This window comes from Pongo abelii, chromosome 10, assembly GCF_028885655.2.
Source record: "Pongo abelii isolate AG06213 chromosome 10, NHGRI_mPonAbe1-v2.0_pri, whole genome shotgun sequence".
NCBI classification, from domain to species: Eukaryota; Metazoa; Chordata; class Mammalia; order Primates; family Hominidae; genus Pongo; species Pongo abelii.
The window spans coordinates 76,184,208-76,201,458 of NC_071995.2; the positions used below are offsets into that span (position 1 = coordinate 76,184,208).

General features: G+C 35.4%; 1 protein-coding gene across 11 annotated transcripts in view; it reads left to right on the forward strand.

Annotated features, from left to right (window-relative positions):
* NAV3 (neuron navigator 3) overlaps positions 1 to 17,251 on the forward strand; it is a 924,032-nt gene that overhangs the window by 704,977 nt on the left and 201,804 nt on the right. For all 11 annotated transcript variants that reach the window (XM_024256848.3, XM_063712200.1, XM_024256849.3 and 8 more), the window contains one exon: positions 9,510 to 10,536. In XM_024256848.3, coding sequence (XP_024112616.2) covers positions 9,510 to 10,536 — 1,027 coding nt within the window. The remainder of the gene's footprint in view (positions 1 to 9,509; positions 10,537 to 17,251) is intronic.

The window sequence follows — 17,251 nt, forward strand, 5'->3', positions numbered from 1 at the left end:
ACTAGTTTGCATGTATAACTTGAGTGTGACCAAGCAAGGTAAAAATTAAGAATTTTTAAAACTTACGGTATTATATTGATAGAACTCAGAAAGTACTAACTTGAATATTATTATTCTAATTGCTTTTCCTTTTAGTTATTAAAAATAAGAATATTTAAATTAATAACTTAAGATCTTTTATTGGCAGGATTAACCAAATTATCTGAAATGTGTTCCTCAAATGCTTTTAAGTGGGAATATACTTTATACATTCTTTAACAAGTCTGAGGGGATGAGTTACATAAATCAGTTCAGAAATCTATAGAATCTGTAATACATAGTAAAGGTTTATTCACAGTTAAAACAATTTCACTTCTATATTAAAAAAACAAATTGTTGAAAGTACAGTGGCTTTTCATATGTATGATTTGTAAAACAAATTAGCTTTTTTAAAGTGATGTGACGCTTAATGGGAAGAAATCAGTAGAGAATTACAAACTGCACTTCAAAAGATACATCTAATATCATTTTAATAATGAAATTTGAAAAAATAGTGTGCTCATTTTACAGTCTCATTAAATGAATTAAAATATCAGTGCACATTGTAGTAGGTTATCATTGGCAGAGAAGGCTGAAATAGGAACGTTACAATGGGATGCACTGCCATCTGAACATCATGTTGAAGTGGAACGCGGAAACAAATTTCTCAGAACAAGTGGTAAAATGAAAACAGCATCATTTGTAAAGCATTTCTTTTGAGAGTCCTTCAGTTTCTTCTCCTGATGACCTGCCATTCAGAAACTGACAATGAATAATACACTCTGACACCAGCATTTGTCAATTTGCCCAGAACCGTATGAGAGTACTCTAGACAGATACATGTTCCAAAGAAAACCAAATACCTGTCAACTGTAAATCATATCTTGTAGAAACCATGCCATGGTTCATATGGACATATAATTTGCATGCCTGAAACAAGTTACCTTAAGAAATCATTCTTGTTTTAGAAAATTTGTATTAAAAAATCTAAAAATGCAAAAAAGCTTAATATTATTAGGAATTTATCCATAGCTTTATTTGGAATCCAGTTTCTTTATTATGATCTATAAACATGCATCATTTGATGTAGTTCCTTAGTGGAGAGGTGTTTTTCCATGTTGCTAAGAAACCTGCCCCGGCACCAGAGGGGGATACTACCTACCATCTTTTTGCCATTTCTCACCTGTGATTCTTACATTGTACCTGTTTACTCACTGAACAGGGCTTCTTTTTCTTTGTCTAGATTCTAATCAGGTATCTTCTGGTGTGGAAGCTTTGGCTTTTATTTACACACAACACAGAATTAATAAGATAGATGCCAAGGATTTAGCAACATTTTAATTCAACATTATACAGCTATCAGAGTTAATGAGAATTATGCATTAGTCTTTAAATTTGGGCAGTTTATTCAGCTAAAACATAGATGTCTAGCTCTTAACCACTTTGTTTTTTTTAATTACTCTGAAATTACAATAAAGTCAAAGAACTGAACTGTTTTCTTTTCAAGCCAGTGCAAATGTGCTTTAGTTATTATATTACTTTACTGGTGATTTAATTATGCATTTTACTGCTTTATTACTTAATACTTATATAAGCCTAAAATACATTGTTAACATCATAATTTCAGGGATTTTAGAATTCTTTCCATGAGTTACCGTAACTAGGTGCATATATGTAAATATATGTATGTATCTATATCTATATATTTATATCTATGTATATATCAATTTATAAGACTAAATAGACTTGGGCATATGTGTTGTTGGTTTATGCATACATGCACAAATATTGAGGTGTCCACAAAGTATATATTCCTGTACATAAATTACATACTGTCTGGTGAGTGAATGTAAGCTTCTCTAAATTGTACAACTCTCCACAGAGTGGCACTCTAATATTGCAAAGGTACAATATAAGCATATGCAGAATGAACAGCTCTTCTAGGATTCCTATAAAACTCCACCCCATGTTTCTGTTGAGTCACTATAAAATTGATGACTGAGGCAATACACAAGCAATTATTTATGCAAAGCAGTATGGGGAGGTGCATGAGGAGCCAATTAATACCAAGTCATATTTAGATTTGAATGCCACTTTTCTTCAACTTAATTTTTTTAAAGCATTTGGTATGTTGTTGTGAAATTAAAGTCCTAATTATTTATCGAAATAAGTGGCATAGCCACATTGTTTTATCATTTTTCTCTTTCCACCATGATCTGTGATGCTTGAAGTATCCTATATTCAGCAGGGACCATCTATATCATTGAGCCCAATGCCTGCCATGCAGGAAATACTTCAGAAATGAATGGTGCTTTTGTCATCATTTTTGTTGTTACTTATTATATTTCAGAGTTGGAACCTAGTTTACTTTTATCAAAGCAACGCACTATTCAGTGAGGAAAAAGAGATAAGCGATTAAGAATCATCTCTATGTCCTTTCTTAGACTGATATCACTCTTGGTAACGTGGTGCTAACTCCACAGCTAACTGAGGTTCCACAGAGAAATGTCCCACTATAAACTTTCAATATGCCTGTTGTGACTGCCACATTTACCTCAATGTATTAATTTTAGAACTTGGTTGGCATTGTTCCCGAGTCATCAATATTGTTTATTTACAAGATGAGATAACTAGACATTAGTTCTGTGAATTTAGATGTTTTGCAAGTGTGAACAAATATTCTCACATCAACTCAGAGGAACAGGTGCAAGTAAGATGCTAAAGAAGAGGGTATATAGTACCTGAATAAAGTGTCTTGTGTGATGTTCTCCCCATTTATATCCTGCTCACCAAAGAAGAAGGAAAACAAGGAGTTACCCAATTAACTTGACTGTGTGATAAATGTGGCTTGCTGGAGAGCCATTTCAGCAGAATTTCTGGCATGCAGTAAACATGTGGAAAGAAGAGACAGTGAAAATCTTCCAAATGTTTGAGTCAGATAAAAATGAGTTCCAATTTAGATTTTGTTTTTTCTAAGTTTTGCCATATGTATGATTGAAAACAAATTACTTTATCTTTCTAAGTTTTCATTTTCTCATTTTTAACAAGAGAGATCATAAGTATATTGTAGATTATTATGGCTTTAAATGAGATACCATGTATGAAGTACTTATTATGTACTTGGAATAAAGTAAGCAGTAGATGAATAATATTATTTGGTTATGGTGGAGTTGGCAATGGTGAATGTAGATGAGGTATAAGAATAGGAAGCAGAAGAGAGGGAGTGGAAGCAAATTGCTATTTGGGGACCATAGACAAGAGGTAAGGCTGTAAGCAGAGATAGCCCATAAAAATGCAAGATACAAATCCATTTTTGTAATGCCTTTAAATATGTGCATTAGAAATCTGTTATTTTCCCCATGCTGAGATTCATTCATAGTCAGAAGTTGAGTAACCAACATTCAGAAATATGTCATTGAGACCAGGCTACTTATTCCTGAATATATAAATGGCAACGATTATAATTTGTGACTACATTCATTCTGTAGAAACTACAGGTGCTGCCATTTCAGCTGCTGTTGTGCAATCTTTACTGTGAGGAGTCCAGAGAGACTCTTATTATTCCAGTGCCTTCCTGGTGCACAACAACCTATGATTTGCCCTCTTAATGAAATCTGAAGCATCTCATTGCCTCTGTATAGGGACAGGCTGTGGACAGATTTAGAGCGGAGATTTGGGAAGTGTCTTATATGTGTGTACTCGCCTGAGAATGATGTTACAGCTGCTGTTATGACTATTACTGTGGGTTGGATGTGGATGTCATAATTCAGAGTCCCTCTTGTTTCATTTTTGGGTGTAGTGATGTTGAAATTCCTCTTCTGTACTTGAACTTCTATAGCAGTCTTCTAGCTAATGTCTTCAACTTGTTTCTCTTTTCTAAGGAAAGAGCACCTTCTCTTATTTCCCTTGTTCATCAGCCACTTAAAAAAGCATCCTGACTGGTTCTTTTCTACCCTCTCCGATCAACCCCACCAAAGCTCCCAGGCACACTCTTACTTCTTAACCTAGTTGTAGATGCACAGAAGATACGTACCAAGTATGTGGCCAAAGAGATGAGAAAAAATGACATTAGGAAAACCTGAAGAGTTTGTTTTGGTTTTAGAGATTATTTGAAGCAAACTGCTAAACATCCAGGTGAACTCAGAGCTAGCCAAAGTTCTGAAAGTTCAATAAAAAATGTTAATATTGCATAGCTATGAAACATTTAATGAATTTAGCAATTTGGGGGACTGTGTTAAGAAACAGCCGTTTAAAACTGAAAAGGCCAATGAAACATTTAATGAATTTAGCAATTTGGGGGACTGTGTTAAGAAACAGCCCTTTAAAACTGAAAAGGCCAACAGTTTTCAGAATTTGTGAGTCTGCTCAACCCTTGCTACTCAAAGTGTGATTTGTGTATGAGCAGCACTGGCATCATCCAGAAGATTGTTGGCAATGCAGAGCCTCAGGGTCCACTGCAGACCTGCCGAATCACAATGTGCATTTAACAGGATCCCCAGGTGTCATGTGTGCACATTAATGTTTTGAGAACGACTGTGGTAAACACTTAGAATGTTTGACATTCCAAGAAAATTATAGAGCTTGGACTGTAGAGTGACAAGATGTGGGGTCAAAGCCTAGCTCCACCATGCACTCCTCATTAGATACCTAAATCATTGAATGAAGCTTACCAAGCTCTGGTTTCTACAAATGTGAATTAGGAATATGAGCCCTTCCCACTTCAATGGTCTGTTGTGAAATAATGCAGTTAAAGAACCTTCAATAAAATGTCAGTTAGCATAATTATATTTGTAATAATTATTCATATTATATTCATTATAGAATATGAAATATCACAAATAACTTTTTTTTTGAGACAGAGTCTTGCTCTGTCATCCAGGCTGGAGGGCAGCAGTGAGATCTCAGCTCACTGCAACCTCTGCTTCCCGAGTTCAAGCAATACTGATGCCTCAGCCTCCTGAGTAGCTAGGATTACAGGTGTGCGCCACCATGCCTAGCTAATTTTATATTTTTAGTAGAGATAGGGTTTTGTCACATTGGCCAGGCTTGTCTCAAACTCCTGGCCTCAAGTGATCCACCCAACTTGGCCTCCCAAAGTGCTGGGATTATAGGCAGGAGCTACTGTGCTCAGCCACAAACGACTTTTAAGATCAGTGTGAGTAAGGATGATTTCAATAGGATGGCATCATGTTCTGCTTAACAATACATCCAGCAGAATAGGCTTTGATTTTGGGGACTATGTTTCTCTCCAACTGTGTGTCCACATATATGTAATTTTTAAACGTTAAAAAATAGAATAAATTTTTATACAGCTCCCCAAAAATATGTGTAAATGTTCTTCTGGCTCAAAAGCCTATACATCTCTCTTATACCATCTGTTTAAATCTTATTCTGCAGCTCTCTATGAGCCCTTGCAACTCTGATCTTCTCTACCGTTTTCTTTCCCACATGACACTCACCTGACATTTAATATATACAGTGGCATTTATCTTTTATGACTCTATTTATTTCCCTCCTACAAGATTATAATGTGTCTTGGAATGTCTTAAATAGAGTAGTCACTCTAAATATTAACAGATGATGCGCCTAGATTCATGTTCCATAAACAGTGGGAACTAAATATCATGAATTTTCCTGGAAATAGTAGAAAAATATCCATATATGTTCAACAGAAATCAGGAAAACATTATGTTCACTGTAGGAAGTGCACAGGCATGTACACAGTTCATTGAATCTGAGAAAATTCATTTTGTTTGGAGGAAAAATTCTTAGTTTCTAATTGAATCTGGGTACCTGAGAAACAAAGTTCACTTAATATAATTCTATTCAGGGCATTAATTGGATAGTTACTATTTTCTATGTTTCTATATTCAAGGGAATGTTGTAATTGGTAAACCATTGAACTTACCCATCTGCATTTGAGGAATAGTATAATATAGTGGTTGAACTAGTTTACAGTCCCACCAACAGTGTAAAAGTGTTCCTATGTCTCCACATCCTCTCCAGCACCTGTTGTTTCCTGACTTTTTAATGATCGGCATTCTAACTGGTATGAGATGGTATCTCATTGTGGTTTTGATTTGCATTTCTCTGATGGCCAGTGATGATGAGCATTTTTTCATGCATCTTTTGGCTGCATAAATGTCTTCTTTCGAGAAGTGTCTGTTCATATCCTTTGCCCACTTTTTGATGGGATTGTTTGTTTGTTTTTTTCTTGTAAATTTGTTTGAGTTCATTGTAGATTCTGGATATTAGCCCTTTGTCAGATGAGTAGATTGTCAGTGTGGCGATTCCTCAGGGATCTAGAACTAGAAATACCATTTGACCCAGCAATCCCATTACTGGATATATACCCAAAGGATTATAAATCATGCTGCTATAAAGACGCATGCACACGTATGTTTATTGTGGCACTATTCACAATAGCAAAGACTTGGAAACAAGCCAAACGTCTAACAATGATAGACTGGATTAAGAAAATATGGCATATATACACCATGGAATACTATGCAGCCATAAAATAGGATGAGTTCATGTCCTTTGTAGGGACATGGATGAAGCTGGAAACCATCATTCTCAGCAAACTATTGCAAGGACAAAAAACCAAACACCGCATGTTCTAACTCATAGGTGGGAATTGAACAATGAGAACACATGGACACAGGAAGGGGAACATAACACACCGGGGCCTGTTATGGGGTGGGGGGAGGGGGAAGGGATAGCATTAGGAGATATACCTAATGTTAAATGATGAGTTACTGGGTGCAGCACACCAACATGGCACATGTATACTAACCTGCACATTGTCCACATGTACCCTAAAACTTAAAGTATAATAAAAAAATAAACAATAATAAAAAATATGGTTGTTGATAGGATTAACTTAGAATTCAAGCAAAGTTCAGTGCTCAATTGTATAACCTTGGCCAGATTACTTAACCTCTTTGTGCCTCATTTTTTTCACATATAAAATAGGGGAAATAATGGAAACTTCATGCTGTTGTTGGGAGGATTAATTGAGTTAATACGTGTTAGCTGCTGTTGGGAGGATTAATTGAGTTAATACGTGTTAGACACTTACTTCAGTGCCTGCCATGTAGTGGGTGCTATATACATGGTATAAAACAGTAATACAGGCATGGTCTTTGCTTTCATGGAATGCACAGCATTGTGGAGGCAATAGGCAGTTACAGTAGAGTGATAATGACTATAATACAGGGAATGGTAAGCTATGGGAGAAAGTAGAAGAGCCATCTAATTCAGACTCGATGCTGTGGGGGTCAGAGGTGGGTGTGGGAGTAATTTTCTCCCCCGAGGAGGTAAGGTCACAGCTGACACCTGATGAATAAGGTGCTTCTACCTGTCGGTAGTCAGTGTACTCTATCTGCTACTAAGAATCATTTAAATTATGAGGAAATATTATTAGTCTCTGAAAGGGATCTGTTGGTGAAATAATCTTGAAATTATTCATACTTGTAACATAGATAATAAGCAAAATATTGGAATCCATTCACAGACAGTGAATGGATTTGAGTAATTGAATGTTTTGAAGCTTGTTGGATTGGTCTTGAATCAGTCAATATATCCACTGTTTTTTAGAACACCTTAGTGTTTGTGTATGAATCTAATGAATTTTCATAAATATTCCAAACGTGAGCACAAGTAGACTTTGCATGAATATTTTTAAAAGATCAATTTCTCATTATATGCTTTAAAATTTATACCATATAAGCCTTTTGACTTTTCAGTGAATGGCAAGATTGAAATATAGAATATATAGACACAGTCTTGTATTATACTATTAGTATTAGTCTTTGCTAACTGAAATGAGGAACTGCAGAGGGGTAGTAAGACTTAGAAGTCATTGTTAGTCTATCAATTTGTTTAAGAAAATGTAATATAAATGTATTTGTGTACAATATTTTATTGTTAATATCAATTTCAAATATCAACTATGTTATTTTAGGCACACTTCGTTTTTTAGAAAATAAAACCTGTCTAACTCACACAAAAATTCATGTAACCATTTGACTTCTTTTCCATCTCTAACTTCTTTGTTCTTTCCTTCTGTTGTATGTCAATTTATTTTTCTGAAAAATGAGTTAAGACTAGTATTCTGTACAAATTGGCTGGATTACATATGGTTTATCATGTGTTCTGACTTTTTTTAAAGAAGACATTTAAAAATAAAAGCATTGTAGTTTTTTATTTATAGGTATTTAATAAAATGGAATGAGCTCCAATTCCTGAATGGTATTAAAATAATATCTTTATATAACATTTCATTAAGCATTTCATCAAAAAAGATTTGCATTTATTTTTCAATATCTATATGTTTACAGTACCACTTAAATGTCTAATTCAATCATCCCCTCATCCCCAAAAACAGAGGAAGAAAGAGGGAGGCATTCATGGTTGATTAAACTTAAGATAAATGACTTGACCAGAATTACACAGTTTCCAAATGTTAACACTTGGATGGAGGTCTTTTAACTCTAAGCTCAGTTCTTTTTCTTTATTCTATACAATATTGTAAAATCCTTCCTTTAATTTAGTTTTGTCTTCTTAAAAATAAGACTGTAATCAAGCATTAATTATACTAGAGCAGTCATATAAAGATTCACATCATAATGTGCCTTCCAAGTGGAATGTAAACAAACACTAGTGCATTATGAAATACTTATATGACAAATAGATTTGTTTTCCTTTAACTCTTAAAAAGTAGCTTGATTTATTCTGATCATTATGGGAAGCTGTAGGTGTGCTAAGAGCAGAGTCTCTGAAATCAGTTCAAATACAGACTTTCTGACCATGAAGAAGTTACCCTCTTCTTGCCTCAGTTGCTTTATCTGTAAAATAGGGATGATAATATGAATACAAACCTTGTAGGATTATTGTAAAGATAAATAGATATAGATTGCTTAGTAGATTATCTGATCTATAGAAGCATAAATTTCAGTAATATACAAATTAAAATAAAATTAACAGGAAGCTAAATTATAAGTTATAAGCATATTTAATCAGATAAAAATGAACTAAACAATTAGCTAAATTCCCAGTAGCTTAAGCCAATTTTCAACATTCATTATACAACATATTTTTATAGGGCAAGGTGGAATATCCATTTACTATTATGGGCTACAGTGGTGGTTGAAAAAGAACACAGAGAATTGCTTAGAGGAGGGGTAGTGTTTTATTCATCTTTGGATATCTGTGACTAGCAAATTTATTTGGGTTAGAGTAATTTCAGAGGGGAAAATAAAGCACATCCCCCCCACCGCCCCCACCCCAGAATCAATACCTCTCAAACATTTTCTGAAATATGGTAAAAAAAAAAAAATCACATCAGAGAAGTGATTGATGCCACAGTCTCTTTTCAGTTCAGAGGAGAGAGACTTGTATCCATCAATAGTTTGGAAGTTCTCAATTATGTAATATAAATGATCAAGATTAATCGCCTTTTCTTTATTTTTCTTCTAAACAATGTCCAGATTCCTCCAAAGGACCTCAATCGTCTTCAGGTGTAAATGGTAACGTGCAGCTTCCCAGTACTGCTGGGCAGCCTCCTGCCTCTGCCATCCCTTCTCCAAGTGCCAGCAAGCCCTGGCGCAGCAAGTCTATGAATGTCAAACACAGTGCCACCTCCACCATGTTGACTGTAAAGCAGTCAAGTCCAGCCACCTCGCCCACACCATCTTCAGACAGACTGAAGCCACCTGTCTCAGAAGGGGTCAAAACTGCTCCCTCAGGACAGAAATCCATGCTTGAGAAATTCAAGCTAGTCAATGCCCGGACTGCTTTACGCCCCCCGCAGCCTCCCAGTTCAGGACCTAGTGATGGTGGGAAGGATGATGATGCCTTTTCTGAATCTGGTGAAATGGAAGGTTTTAACAGTGGTCTGAATAGTGGTGGCTCAACAAATAGCAGTCCCAAAGTGTCACCTAAGTTGGCCCCTCCAAAAGCTGGAAGCAAAAATCTCAGCAATAAAAAGTCTTTGCTACAGCCAAAGGAAAAAGAAGAAAAGAACAGGGACAAAAATAAAGTTTGCACTGAAAAACCAGTCAAGGAAGAGAAGGATCAGGTGACAGAGATGGCTCCAAAAAAGACCTCCAAAATTGCAAGCTTGATCCCTAAGGGCAGCAAGACAACAACAGCCAAGAAGGAAAGCTTAATTCCATCTTCCAGTGGTATTCCAAAACCAGGCTCTAAAGTTCCAACAGCAAAGCAAACCATTTCACCTGGCAGCACAGCAAGCAAAGAGTCTGAGAAATTCAGGACTACCAAGGGGAGCCCTTCCCAGTCCTTATCTAAGCCTGTAACCATGGAGAAAGCAAGTGCTTCTAGTTGTCCTGCGCCTTTGGAAGGAAGGGAAGCTGGCCAGGCTTCTCTTTCTGGTTCCTGTATCATGACAGTGGCACAGAGCAGTGGGCAGAGCACAGGAAATGGTGCTGTCCAACTCCCTCAACAGCAGCAACATAGCCACCCAAATACTGCGACAGTGGCACCATTCATTTACAGGTAAGGTAGCCTCTGCTTATCCGCAGTTGTAAATATATTTACAGGCCTGCATACTCAAAGTGTAATAGGGAAGGCTGATAAAGTGGTGCTTTATGTCGTCATTTTGAAGTAATGTTTCATGCTAAAGATAGAGGCCTAGAATTCAGTGCGGAATCCTAGTCTGGAAAAAAACTTCCAGTAGGATCTAGTTTTATTCCCTCTCTCATTCCCTCTCAGAAATTGAGACCTTCAAAAATTAAACTACTTGTTATCAAAAGCCAGCTAGAAACCAGATGCCACAACTTTCTCTTGTGTTTATTCATATTATTGCTACTACTATACTGCTTCTCTTACTAGCAGCAGACTTTTAAAATAATTCTATTACAGAGTTTACGGTTATTTTTGTTGTCATCTTTGGGAGAAAGTATACCATAATGTTTAATGAGGCAGCCTCTGAAATGATAAAGTTGCGGATTTCATTCCTAGTTCTGCCACTTTTCAGCTATAAGACACTGGGCAAGTTACTTAACATTCTTTAGTTTCATTTTCTTCAGCTGTCAAATAGGAACCACTACTTTGTAGAGTTGAGACTATTAACAGAGGTCATGCATATAACATGTTTACTGTATATCCTGATGTGTTGCAAACGTTCTTCAAATGTTATTTATAAGGTATTACTTTCTCAATGTAAATTTTATATTAATTTCCCACAGCAAGGCATAGGTTTCTAGGTAAAAGGTGTTACATATATAATTTGTATTACTTATTTGAGTTGTATTACTGATTTGTTTTTTTTACCTTTTATTTATTTATTATTTATTTTACTTTGCATTCTTATTTTGTAGGCATTGAAATACACAATATAAAATTTTTAAATGCATTATTATGCATTTTAAAATATGCATCCTACCACCCAAATGGTAAAGACAACACTTTGCCTGTTGTTCTGTGATTTGTTTTAATCGATTAGAGATATGTCAGTAACTGCTGTGTCCCCAGTTTATTCACTGCTTGGTTGGTAAGGAGATGGCCTGAGGAGCAATAATGTCTGCTTTGTCCCTTCTTTGGGCAGGTTGGCAATTTAACTACAGAAAGAAAATTTTTTGAATAGGAAGCAGGACCCACTACAATTAAGAAAGGATCAAAACTATATTGTTTAAAATTTTATTAAGTTTTTTGAATATAAAAGTTTTTAAAATAAAGCAGTTTATACTGATTTGTTTTTTTCTCAATGAGGAACCTACGTGCTTTTTTTCTGAGGTTTTTATACACTCAGCAAAACAAAATTATTATAATTATTACATTTAAGCTCTTGGGACATTACAATTGAATGTTGCTATTCTGACTTCAGTAGTACTAACTCATTTAAAATACTTGTATTTGGATCAGATGGGAGTCTGCAGCTCCTTCTGACTCCAGGGTCCCTATTTGACAAAGCAGAATTTAAGATGTCAAAATCATGATCCACATTTCAAAAATGTGAGAAAAAAAATCATGAAGTTTTAAATATGTCATACTCAGCACCCTTGTGGATTACAAATATATTCTGTAAAAACATCAATCCTTTCAAAAAATCACAAGAGAATTTCATAGGAAAGTGTAAATCTAGAACTGCTAATTTAGTAGGCTTCTTTCTATAAGTAGCAACAAGCTTTTAAAAAAATTGTTTACAATAAGATATCCACTGGAAACAAATTTAGTGGTTTCCATTTGAAAATGTAACTTTTAAATATCAAAAACAGGAAGCAGCACAGCAGCACAGCTTAGAAGTTACAGTGTGGATCCGCTGTGTGACCCTGATGAGTTCTTTGAGAAACTCTTTGAGTTTCAGTTTGACATCTTTAACAACAAGACTATAAAAGTGAGGCAATGTAGCCAAGTAGCTAAGAAAAGAGGCATTAGAGAGGCTGAGGCAGGAGGAGAATCGCTTGAACCCAGGAGGCGGCAGAGGTTGCAGTGAGCTGAGATCGTGCAATTGCACTGCAGCCTGGGCAACAAGAGGGAAACACACACACAAAAAAAAAAAAAAAAAAAGGGGGGCGGGGCTATAGAATATGTCTCACTCTACCATTGTTCAGAAACAGCATCTTGTGGTGGTGGTTGCCTAGGTGGGACTCTCAATGCCACCACTGATTAGTTGTGTTACTTTGGGTCATACATGTAAAGATTCTGACCCACAATTTCCTAATCTGTGAAATAGGTATGATAATAGTAGAAGCTACCTCATTAGGCTATTTTGAAGATTGAGTTGATAGTTATCTGTAGAACAGTATCTGCCACATAGTAAACAGCCTTCCCTAAACTTCACTTTCTAATCATATAAAGTATGATTGATAAAGGATGCCTACCTCGATTGATTGTATGAAAGATTAAAGAAAATTATCCCATGTAAAATTTTTAGCACACAGCCGGATTTTGAGTAAATTACATGAATATCAGTAATTATTTTTATTATTATCAACAATATAAGATGGTTAAAAATAAATAAAACCATGGCTGGCATGGTGGCTCATGCCTGTAATCCCAGCATTTTGGGAGGCCAAGGTGGGAGGATGACTTGAGGCCAGGACTTTGAGACCAGCCTGTACACCAGAGCAAGACCCTGTTTCTACAATAAATAAGTAAATTAAAACTGTCTCATAAAATTTCACATTGAAGTCTATATATAAAGTAATATTCATTCAAAGTTTTTAAATCAATGCAGAACAATTTTACAAATAATGTGTAAATCCTCAAAAGGCAGAGTGGTTGACATTCATTCTTTTCAGCTTTCAGTAAAAGCTTGTTTATAGAGTCATGACATTTGGATTATGTAACCTTTTATGTTCTTTCTGACTTTCACTGTTCTATCCCCATGTAAGAATCCCTCCTATAAAATCCCTGACAATTATTTTTGGAGTTGCTAATCATCTGATGAGATAATACTAATAATTTACTCTTTTATATTGGTATTATCATTTGTTGAGTGCTTTCTTAGTGAAAATCTTTGTGTCACAAAATATATGTGAATTTTCTCATTTAAACTTCATCATGAACTCATGAGAAAGAATGTTATCCCCCATTTTCCAGAAATGAAGAAGCAGAGATAATAAGTCAGAATAGTAATAATCTCTTAAGATCATAAAGCTAGTAGAAATTTGCTTTGCTTATCAGTTCTATATACGTGATAGAAATAAGAGGTATTGTTACTGAGAAAATTCTGGTTAGGAAAATGCCAATAGTACACTTGCAAAATTCTCAATCAGAACTCACTTATAACGGAAAATGGTAATTGCTGTTAATTAGTATAAATTATATAAATGTATACAGATACATATATATGATATGTAAAGATAATTAAATAACTTTTATATAATGGGAAGATTGATGGCTGATGGTTACTTTTTTTCTCAGCTCAATTCTAGATTAGTACTTATTCCTTCTGAGACTCTAATGCATGCTTCATAGTACTCTTTGTCACAAACTGGATGTTCAGAGTTCTATAAATATAATGTGGATTCTGGAAGTTAATAGATTTCCTATTAGCCTAACTTCCTATCTAATATAAATTATTCTGTACATAGTTTCAGTAATTCAATTATCTCTACAGAGTGATAAAGTAGTTTCAAATTTGCTGTTATTCTTATTCATTTATCAAATAGATATAACTAAGACAAAATGTCGAGAATTAAAGAAAATATTTTATTTTGGTTTAAGCAGTTCCTGATAACTAGAGCTACCTGAAATTGGAATAGGCTTCTTTTTATAGTGTTAAGATGACCATCTGAAGTATTTAAAAAGTGGCAGAGTGACCAGTTATTACAGTTTAGGCAAAGGGAAATTGCTGCATACTTTTTCATTTATGTACTCATCCCTCATTCTACAAATACTGTGTAACAGAAGATACAAAGATTTTTAAAAAAAATCTCCGCCTTCTGGGAGCTCAGTCTACTAAGGGTAGTAAGAATAATGTCATCAAAAATATTAAACCATTACTGTTATGGAAGTGTATGCAACATACACAATTAATGTAGAAAAAAAGAGGGTTTTTTACAAATCTGACAAAATGGAGTCAACTAATGCATCACCAAGAAATTAAGATAAGGGTAAGACATAAAAGATGAGTTACAGTTTGTCACAAGGATGGAAGAATGTTGTGCTATCATCCAAATTTGATATTCTACAATTTTATAATCCAGGCATGATGGGAAAAATAATAGGTATATTGTGAGCTGCTATGCAAATACTAGTAACTGGAACTGCTATAGACACTAATGGTTAGGATTTGTAATTATATGAATCAGAGACTGTATTAGTCAGTTTTCACACTGCTATAAAGAAATTCCTGAGACTGGATAATTTATAAAGAAAAGAGGTTTAATTGGCTCACAGTTCCGCATGGCTGGGGAGGCCTCAGGAAACTAACAATTAAGGTGGAAGACGAAGAGGAAGCAAGGCACGTCTTACATGGCAGCAGGCGAGAAAGAGAGGACATGGGAAACTGACATACATTTTTAAAGCATCAGATCTCATGAGAACTCACTCGCTATCAGGAGAACAGCATGGAGGAAACTGCTCGCTTGGTCCCATCACCTCCCACCAGGTCCCTCCCTCTACACATGGGGATTATAATTCAGATTACAATTTGAGATGAGATTTGTGTAGGGACACAGAGCCAAACCATATCAGAGACTAAAGAAGAAAAGAAATGGAAATAATTTGGATTTTGTTTTTCTCTTTCAGTGACCCCTTCTCCATACATCAAATTTTCAGCTAGTCTTCCTAACCCTTCTTCTGAAACATACCCTCAATCAGACTTTCTTTCCATTTCCAGCCCTTGTCTCCTGGTCCAAGCCACACCACCACCAATTCTCATCTAGTTTCCAATGAGTCTCCCAGCTTCCACTCTGGGCTCTTTGCAGTAACATCCTTCACACAGCTGGCATTTTGACCTTCTAAAAGCGTAAATCATATGTCTTATTCTAATTAATGAAGCCATCTATTAGATTTCCGTTACATTAAAAAAATAAAACTCAAACATTGCACCATGACCCTGCAAGTTCTAAGTAATCTAGTACCCTGTTCACAATTGATCCCCACAGCCACATGCAGTCCCCCTTCCCCCAGCACATTGTATCTCAGCCTTCATCCTCCTTCTCAACAAACCAACCTGTATTGCTTTAGAACATATCTTTGGCATATATGTTCATTTATGACTGTAACAACTGTCTTCTAGATCACTGCAGGCCTGTCTTGTTATTAGAGCTCTGCTAATCTCCAGCCATCTCCAACCACCTACTCCAGGGGAATATATATTATGTGCCTTCTCAGAATTCTGTTTAATCATCCTCTTGTATTTTCTTTATACAGTTTATTACTATCTGTTCTTTTCTTGTTTACTTATTAACTAGTGTGATTTCAGTCACCTCCTAATGTAATGTAAGTTCATTGAAATTAAGAGTCTTGTCTTTCTTATTTAGTAGCATAATTGCCCAGTACAGAGGCTACCTACAGTAGATACCAAATCAAAATTGTTGAATGAAACACTATCATCCTGTGTTAGAATCACTTGCTATAGAAGAATTTTCAAACCTGCCAAAAATGTACACTGGAACAAAAAAAAAAATTCTGAAGTCTCTCACTTCCTATAAATGGGAGGGTTTAACTGAAGTACAAACAACTTTAAAATAGTTAAAGAATTAAACCATACCTTCTCTTCAGCACATTCATTCACTTATTTTTTATCTTCTTTCAACAACTACCTACTAAATTTCTCTTACGCATGAGACATCAAGAATTGAGTGAAAAATCATATGTCCTATGTCATTTTCTTTTTATCATCCACAATGTGGTAGACAAGGGGCAAGCTCAAAGACAACAACAAAATGCAGCTGGAAGTATAAAGCTCCCCAGGAGTGAACTAGATTTGTTATACTGAGGCTTCAAAAAAGTGAAAAGTTACTTTTAGCTATTGGAATCAGGGAAAGTGGCACTTGAACTGAGTCCAGAAAGATAAGTAGGATTTGGTAATGCAGAGATGAGGGGGACAGGGAGGGAAACATAAGGCTGAAGGAACCACATAAACAAAGTCAATACAAGATACGTAGGGTGGTCGGCAAGTAGGTCAGTTTCTCCTGAACATTGAAGATTGATTGGAGCCTGGTCGTAGTAGAAATTCTTGAATGTCAGAAACTTGGACTTTATGTATGTATATGTGTGTGTTCATACATGTGTGCATGCATGCACATGAGCATGTGTGTGGAAAGCATGATCAGAAAAGTTATTCTTTCTTCAGTATGTAAAATGGATTGTTTGTGGGAGAGGTCAGAGTAGGATGAACCAGGTTAAATGTATAGATGAAGGAGCAATTTAATGAATTTCTTAGGTAGGTTTGTTAAATCTCAAAGGAGGTTCCAGTTATTGGAAAAAAAGAAGAGAAAAGAGAACCACATAGTTTTTTCATTCTGTTTTTTTAAAACTCCTTTTTTATTGTTCCTCTTCTTTCTCAGTGTCCATCCTGAGCTATATTATTTGAACCTGTTTTTCTTGCCTGGAGTTCAAAAATTGTTACCTTACATCCTTCAGACTTTCAAAAAATACCTCCCTTTTTCCCATATGTCATTTTTCTTCCATTGCTTTTGTGTTAATTACATCACAACTATATTCTACGTGCTTTCAAGGACATGTGAAATAAAATAATATAATAATTGGTTAATTATGGAGAAAAGGGAGACCTGTGTGTTTTCCCTAAACCTGT